This window comes from Phaseolus vulgaris, chromosome 5 (assembly GCF_000499845.2).
Source record: "Phaseolus vulgaris cultivar G19833 chromosome 5, P. vulgaris v2.0, whole genome shotgun sequence".
Lineage (NCBI taxonomy): Eukaryota > Viridiplantae > Streptophyta > Magnoliopsida > Fabales > Fabaceae > Phaseolus > Phaseolus vulgaris.
In genome coordinates this window covers 38,283,932-38,292,079 of record NC_023755.2, presented here as the reverse complement: position 1 = coordinate 38,292,079, position 8,148 = coordinate 38,283,932, and the positions used below count along the sequence as shown (strand labels likewise).

General features: G+C 36.1%; 3 protein-coding genes across 4 annotated transcripts; 2 read left to right on the top strand and 1 right to left on the bottom strand.

Moving 5' to 3' along the window:
• On the top strand, positions 1-1,282 carry LOC137835790 (calmodulin-like protein 3). The gene has a single exon (XM_068644458.1). The coding sequence runs from the start codon at positions 78-80 to the stop codon at positions 705-707; it is 630 nt and encodes a 209-aa protein (XP_068500559.1). The 5' UTR covers positions 1-77; the 3' UTR covers positions 708-1,282.
• A 376-nt stretch (positions 1,283-1,658) lies between these two features.
• Positions 1,659-6,067, bottom strand: LOC137835789 (protein FAR1-RELATED SEQUENCE 5-like). 2 transcript variants are annotated; one of them, XM_068644457.1, is made up of 4 exons: positions 5,886-6,067; positions 5,590-5,650; positions 3,260-3,815; positions 1,659-2,240 (listed from the first exon to the last, which is right to left on the bottom strand). In XM_068644457.1, exons 3-4 carry the CDS (start codon positions 3,809-3,811, stop codon positions 2,028-2,030), a joined length of 765 nt encoding a protein of 254 aa, XP_068500558.1. In that variant the 5' UTR covers positions 3,812-3,815; positions 5,590-5,650; positions 5,886-6,067; the 3' UTR covers positions 1,659-2,027. The 2 variants fall into 2 exon arrangements, with proteins under 2 accessions (XP_068500558.1, XP_068500557.1); XM_068644456.1 differs by having other exon boundaries at positions 3,260-3,818; positions 5,886-6,062.
• A 1,103-nt stretch (positions 6,068-7,170) lies between these two features.
• Positions 7,171-7,918, top strand: LOC137835788 (uncharacterized). Its single transcript, XM_068644455.1, has one exon. The coding sequence runs from the start codon at positions 7,240-7,242 to the stop codon at positions 7,609-7,611; it is 372 nt and encodes a 123-aa protein (XP_068500556.1). The 5' UTR covers positions 7,171-7,239; the 3' UTR covers positions 7,612-7,918.
• The last annotated feature ends 230 nt before the right edge of the window (positions 7,919-8,148 follow it).

Genomic DNA, 8,148 nt, shown 5'->3' with positions numbered 1-8,148 from the left:
TGAAGCTATTTGCCTAACCTAAGAAGCCTTTATTTAGAACCCAAAAATCTCTCTTCACCCAACAAACTCCTCTTTCGATGCCAACTATTTTGCATAGGTTTTTTCTTCTTTACAATCTCCTACACCCATTTCTCCTGTTTCTGGTTCCCAAGAAGGTGCGAGCCATCCTCTCCCCTTCTTGGTTCCGATCAACCACCACACCACCACCACCCTCTTCTTCCTCCTCCAGGCTCATCACCACAATTTCACCACCAATGGACCCCCACGAGCTCAAGCGCGTCTTCCAGATGTTCGACCGCAACGGTGACGGGAGAATCACGAAGAAGGAGCTCAACGACTCCTTGGAGAATCTGGGCATTTTCATTCCCGACAAGGAGCTTACCCTGATGATCGAGAGAATAGACGTTAACGGAGATGGGTGTGTCGACATCGATGAGTTCGGGGAGCTCTACCAGCACATCATGGACGACCGTGACGAGGACGAGGACATGCGAGAGGCCTTCAACGTCTTCGACCAGAACGGCGATGGCTTCATCACGGTGGAAGAGTTGAGGACCGTTTTGTCCTCGCTGGGGTTGAAGCAGGGGAGAACGGTGGAGGACTGCAAGAAGATGATCATGAAGGTGGACGTTGATGGAGATGGAATGGTCGATTACAAGGAGTTCAAGCAAATGATGAAAGGGGGTGGCTTCAGTGCTCTCACTTGAAACCTCATCGTTCCATCTCAGCCACTTTCCAGATACTTTATACATCACTTTGGTTCAATTCCCATGTTGTAAATAATCTGGGGAGAAATTATCACATGATTTAGGATTAATCTTCATGTGTCAGGTAATTCAGTTATGTATACATGTGTGTCGTGAGGATTAGACCAGAGCATCAACATGTGACGGTTTTTCTTTATCATGGAAGTTTAGACCAAACCCATCTCAATTCATCTTCTCCTAGGTGTGTAATCTGCGCCTGTGCCTCCTCCTACTCACCATGCATGTCATGTTTTTATGGTTTTGGAAGAGGCACATGTGCAGGAGTGTGTTTTTTTTGTTTTTTTTCCAATGGACTTTTTGGAGGGTTAGCACCTGGTTTGGTAAATTGAATGAGATGAGCCTTGCCTTGGTAATGCTAGAACTTAAATTTTTTTTCTTGACCTTGGAGGAAGGACACTGGAATCAGGGAACCACTGCTACTGTTACAATGTGTTGTGTTTGTTGTTGAAGTTTTGAGGCAGAATGATTGATTCCATTTTTCACTCTGTATAACTGTGCTGGATGATTCTGTTGAATTTTGATCACCCTTTTGTTTTTTTTTTATAAAGTACAGCGTGGATTTGGGATATAAATTCACGGAAAATAAGGTAACATGGCTTTGATTAATTATTATTTGGCATGTTTGGTAGTTGGTAAAGCCTGCATATGCATGAATAATGCCCTGCTACAAGCTGCATGTTTATTTGGCAGTATGTTCGTAAGTCAACTTCAATGGAATAGAAAATTTGCGATTAATGTTTAACCTTAGCATGATTATCTTTTAACTGATATCTAACACGAAATGACAAGATAACAACAAACTGTACACCTGAAAATGAGATAAATTTGGCATTATTATGAAACTGAAAAGTGATGATTAAATATGTAAGCAGAATGCAAGTAGAGTCATAGTTGATGTAAACCATGATCTTACAAACTTGGAAAAGGTTAAGTGATCACTGAGAATCGAAAAAATTTAGTCAAATGGAAGAATGAAATGGCTCAGTTATACTCACCGGTTTTGGGCAAGAATAATAAATCATGTATGAATTACACTTTAAGCACCAACATAATGCACGACATGGTAAACACCAGAAGATGAATTTTCGAGTAAACTTATGCTGCCTGAAGTTTAACTTGAAGGCTACATGATATAGCACACTACTTCAAGCAAAATCGCATCTAAATGCCGACAGCATAATGTTAGCCTTCGATACCCAGAAGACTTAACAATCTCAACCAGGATGTCTCCAATGAGGAAACAGGCTATAATAGCACCAACTACCCACCATCTGAATCTGATTTTTCCTCCTCAATCTCTCTTATACTTCGTACTACAGCAGCAACTTTTTCAGAAATATGTTCGGTGTGCTTCTCTAAATCATTCAAAATCATATTTAATTGCTCTTCATATGCAGCACAGCGTCGTTTGCACTTTTGCCTTTCATTGTACAACTCAAGTGATAGCTCACGGATTCTCTTATCCTTCTCATCCTGCGATACTAACAATGAAATCATCAAAAAACTTATCCAAGCAGCTTGAGATGTGCTTTCAATGTTACTTCACAATTTAATCAATCAGATTCATAGCTTTTTTTTTTCTTGGGTGCTGGGGGAAGGGACTCATCCTTTTATGTAAAATCTCAATACAGGTCAATGTCAGGTAATAATTGTCTAATAGGAGTGTAACAAGACACTCAATTATTGGTTAAAATTTCTGAAAACTACAAAATTATGGCGTGACTCATTTATTTTTGGAAAACAAAAAGTGGGACCTAAAAAGTTGTATTTTTTTTAATAAATTTCAACCAAAATAGTTTGTTAAAAGTTGCTGCCATATCTCATTTACTAATTACCAAATCCTCGTGATGTAATATTGACAGAACACCCTTATGGTCTTAGGAATATATAGGAAGATGTTTAGGAGAATCAATGAATCCAAAATCCTAGGCAACATGGGAAACACTGCCTTCAAATAACTAAAAGCCTACATGACAGGAATGCTAACAAGAAGGTTTTGGTTGGAGTAGTTGAGGATATAGATAAAAACAGAGGCACCAGCGAAAAGGCAGGAAATCTGAGTAAATGGTTGGGGCCGAGACATAAAAGACGAAAGTGATAAATGTTTTGCAAACTCAGGGACTAAAGTAATCGACACTTACAATTTCAACACAAAATTAAGGATTTACTTGTATTTTGCTAGACAAGCTCGTCTTGTTATGTCTATTTGAATCCCTCCAAAACTGATGTGAATCCCACAACATTAGGAGTGGAGATCTTATCAGTTCAATCAAAACATACTTAAATTATGTCCAGTTCAATTAAAACATACTTAAATTGTTCATTAAAAGTGCACTGTTTGACTGACCTCTTTGCATTTCATTCCTTGGACGACAACAGAACAACAAATAACAAAGGAAAAAGGATTTGGGAACTGTGTATTCAACTATAAATCATATATCAGTTCTTAAGAACCATCTAGTCACATTTGACATTGTCATGGAAAGACATACCTCGCTAACCAAGTGCTTCCCAGATCCTCGCCATGGAACTTTACTGGGACTCATTAGCTTATGATTATGCTCTTTTACAAATTTGGTGACAACCCACTTCCCTCCATCCCGTAAAGCCAGCCTTATCATGGCCTGACAACCTTCACGAGTGGCTGGTGGTGGAGGCAGCACTCTATCTTTTCTGTGTACATACTTTTTTGCTCGAAAGCCTTCTTTTGAGCAGACAAAATCTTGACCAATAACCTGGTTATTTACTCGTGATCGACGATTGTGGTGTATTCGTACTGTAAACCCTATTCGCCTACCATAGGCAATGTAGAATTCTCTCGCCTCCTCTCTTGAATTGAACTCCATGCCAATGAATGGTTCAACAGCTTCTATATCTGTTGAAATTTCTGTTGCAGGTAATTCAACAAACTTCTCATCTTCACTTCCACATAATTCTAGGTTTTTTGAAAATTCATCTATTTTCCCGTGTTTCTCACTAATTTCTGCTTGCATATCAAGTTCACTGTCATCTGAATCAAATCCCTGGCCGGATTCGTGATCCATAGCCCTACTATGGCAGAAGAATTACACAAATAATTAGATTATCCTTCCGAACCAGTCTACCTAATATAAAAATATATTAAAAAACTATTCATGACATATGCATAACTTTAGTACTCTTGACTGACGCAACAATCATGTGACATTTCAATTCCATAATAAACACAAAGTAGCAAACCAAAATAATAAAGCGAGATAGTACATCATTACTAAATAAGATCAAAATACACAGATGACCAAATCATATGTAAATTCATAAAAGAAATAGTTCTTACAGTGAAAACATTTCAAAAAGAGTTAATTTATTTACATCATTTAAGTCATAGTACAATTATACATATATGTTGCCTTCAAAAGCAGTCATAGCATAAAACACTGACTTTGGGTTCAATAACTTTCTTATTGACTTGAGAGTCTATACAATATTCATAGTTCTGCAAGTTTACCAAGTTTCTCCAAAAAAGAATTTGACACGTTAACTCATTTTCTCTACACATAATTGTGAACTCATAAGAGTCTACGACTTAACTTAAAGGTTTGATTTGACAAACAATACCTATTTGAATATCTAACCATAAATATTGATAACAGTGTTCAACCAGAAAAGAAAACAACAGACCCGAGGAGAATTTCTATGTAGCATTTCTTATCATATGAGCACTTAGGTTGAAATACCGAAGTTGTTTGACAAAGCTTGTGAAAATAATTATTAATCCTCCTTCAAGTTTTTTTTTAGCTTATCAAACAAGTTAACGTAGTATTTGACCTTATTTCTTTTTGGCTTCCTTTCTTTTCAAAAGAAAAAGCTCCTCCAGTTATACTCTACTTTCCGATTTCAACTTTCCCATCATAAAAAAAAAACTACTTTGTTAATTTGTCTTCAGCTTAATTTTTCCATTAGAAAGAAGAGAAGCGTAAAAGAAGTTGGGTCAAACATTATCTAAAGGAGCTAGAAGGAGGGTATTTGGGAGAGTTGTAACAATAACCTATCAAAGTAACTTCATTGGATTGAGCACTCACAAGTTGAGACCTCAAAAAATGAATTTGGGTTCAAATGTGCAGTTTGCACCTCAACTTCCCAAGGCCATTATGCGCTAGACATGTGAAATGAAGAGTGGGAGAGAGGACTTCGAGTAGAATCAAATAGTTTGTTATGGGCAGAGAACTTAGGTTCTCTGAAGGAGCGTAGGTCAGTGGCAGTATGGAAGTTCATTCCACTGAAGTTCCTATTGTTTTCAGAAATAATACAGACCTTATTTTCCATAATCGATCTATTTTCTTTGTTAATCGCTACTGTGAGATTTGGGTTCGTAACATCATCATCCCTTAGGTGATAAGCTCTTACTGAATAAGCATATACTCAACTTTTTTATCCAAGCTTCAAATCTAGTATGTTAGGGTGCTAACACCAAAATAAAAACTATATGTGGATATTGTCCATCCCATTTATTCAAAATTAATGAATAATAAGATATTCGTAGCCTTAATTAGAACTTATATTATAGGCAAACAGAGATATACATTTCACTAACAAAAATCACAATTTAGAGAGCATTGAGCATGACTTTTCTTTCACCATAGCTGCAGGTAAGATACCTCTAAAACCCTAGACTAAAAAATAATTGGACACAGGATAAACGTATATTAGCACAGTACATTGATGAATTTAACTATTCTTATTTTGTCCAAGTAAACAAACAAGAGCATGATAACTTTCATTAATTAAGAATATACACATAATTTTTCAAAAATGCGAGAAGATGAAGACAACAGTTTACTACCTGTCCAGCACAGAACTACCGGAGAGAAAATCAGCCAGATTTCAACATATTCCTGTAAAACCTGCAAGAAGAACATGCAAGTTATAATGATTGCATTACAGCTTCCCTTTCACCCATGAATGCCCCATCTAAATTCTGAACTGTTTGTCAAATTGACTGCTCACAAAAACTAGTGTTTCCTGATGGAATGTTTCGACATAGCCAAAAAAAAATTAAAAAAAAAAATTGGTTTTCTTGATGAATGCAAATTCGGAGCAGAAAAAAGCAGGAGGAAGAAAAAGTTGGAGAAGCCTTACTCGCCCCTCCTCCGATTAGGTCCAGCAACCTAAAGTGGTAAATTGGATCGGGTCGGGTTTATGAGCGTGGGTCTTTCCGAATCCGATAGAGTCACAAAAACTCAGTCACCATTGATGTACGGACGCATGACCAGAGAAGAGTAACACCACGGACTGATGCAGTAAACGCTCGCTCAGGTGTTATTTATTTATTTCAAAATTAAAAAAATAAACACGCAGTGTTCAAATTACTATTCCCACAACCTGACTTCTATTTGAACCCCCCATACGCCTTTAAATCACCTTCTTAGCCCCACACTCAACGGAACGGAACCCTCTCACAAACATGTATAACTAGTACTGTAACCGGTAAATGAAATACTGTTATTTAAAATAATTTCTATATAATAAATAAAATAAAAAATCATAATAATTAATTGCTATTACTTAACTAATAGAAATAAGTATATAAGTACAAATTAATAATTTACTATTGTTAACGGAATTTGATAATGGTAAGGTTTTAACTAATAACGTGGGTTTAGTAGTTATATGTTTAATAATTTTGAGAAAAATTAAGTGCAAAATAATTAAATTCAAATATTTTAATTAATATGTTAATGTATTTTACTAATATTAGATGTAGATAGATATATGAAAATTACTTTAAAGCTGTAATTTTTTTTTAATTTCCAGATAAGATTTTTTTTCTCTGTGGATAATATATTTCATACACTTAAAAAAATTACATATAAAACTCGGAAACTCTTACTAAATGACGTGTGGGTGTCAAATATTTGTATTGGACACCGACACTCATATGACACTTGTAGGACATGTATCCGTGAAATGTCTAATTCAAAAAATATTTGTTGAATTTCTGACAATTCTAATACGGTTCTAACACAATTTTTAAAAGAAAAAACACATTAATTTTCTAAAAAATCAAATTTATTGTATAAATTTTTATTATGATTATAAAAATAAGAAACAAATCATTTTGAACCATTCATAAAAAAACATATTTTTGCTCTATACTTGTGTACATATATTGTCAATTTATATAATCCATAATTATATAATATATAGATTTGTGTCTCCGTATCCTACATTTGAGAGATTATACGTATCTCCGTGTTCGTGTCTATATCTATGCGTGATATTCGTGTCATTGTTTGTCCTACATAACATATAACCTATTTTTTATTTATTAAGAGTTGATTAAAAAAATTGTTATAATATATAACTAGAATATGTTAATAATTACATGTTAAATAGTATAATAATAGTTATTTTGGAAGTAGAAGAAGCATGTGAATATGTGATCTTATAATGTTTTCAAACTAACAAGAAATTGTCGTACGGTGCGAGAGAGATGGCGGGTACATACCGGAACAACCACCGCCACGTACTGCAGCTGGTGCTGTCGTGCCGGAAAATCACCGCCCAGGTCACCAACACCACCACCTCCTCCATTATAGCCATGGCCTCCTCGTCGGAGCAGGAATTCGCGGCTCACTACCGTGCGCAGCTCAACCGGTTCCCCAGATCCCAGCGCTTCTGGGACGGTAAAGTGGCCTCTCGCGTCGGGGAAAAGCTAGGGTTCCGCCTCAGAGAAATCGGCGTCACCACCGTGCAAATTGACCCTCGCGAGGAACAATCCCGTCCACCGCACTACCGCGTCATCGTCTCTCCCTTGTTCCATTCCATCAAAAACGCCGGCGTCCACGTTTCCGGCGTCCACTGATTAATTTACCCCAAATTGTGAGTTTCAATTTTGAGAGTTTTTCATTGTTGAGCCAATTCTTCACCACACACAATAAAATTTCAACTCTGAGCCACTATTGCATTTTGCTATTATTATTACTGGAATCACAAATTGTTTAGAAATTGGTAACCATTTTTTGTTCTTTGCTCGTATCAACAATAGTTGCCAGATTTTTGTTTGTTTTGTTATTGAATTGATGCTTGTGAAGTTGTGTTCGATGTCCAAATGGCGATTGGCCTAGTCGCAGAATATTCTCAATAAATTCATTATTCTTCATTGCTTGAAACGGCATGTTCACATAATTTTGTGATTTGAATTGAAATTTTTAATAAACTTCATACTAATAGATGAGTTGCTATTGACTTTTCTCAATATTATAACGTTATTTCCAATGTAGAAATGTTGTTACCAATACAAGAAAACTTGGCTTGGAACATTTGACTAACCATGAAAATTGAAATACTTGGGAGTTGTTATGAACATCCTTCATACTGCACCATGAAAATTAAAACAACA

Excerpts from the sequence above, each read along its gene's own strand:
- LOC137835790 (XM_068644458.1), top strand. The coding sequence starts at position 78 with ATGCCAACTATTTTGCATAGGTTTTTTCTTCTTTACAATCTCCTACAC.
- LOC137835789 (XM_068644457.1), bottom strand. The coding sequence starts at position 3,811 with ATGGATCACGAATCCGGCCAGGGATTTGATTCAGATGACAGTGAACTT. Across the intron at positions 2,241-3,259 it reads GGAAGCACTTGGTTAGCGAG|GATGAGAAGGATAAGAGAAT; the intron begins GTATGTCTTTCC and ends TTAGTATCGCAG.
- LOC137835788 (XM_068644455.1), top strand. The coding sequence starts at position 7,240 with ATGGCGGGTACATACCGGAACAACCACCGCCACGTACTGCAGCTGGTG.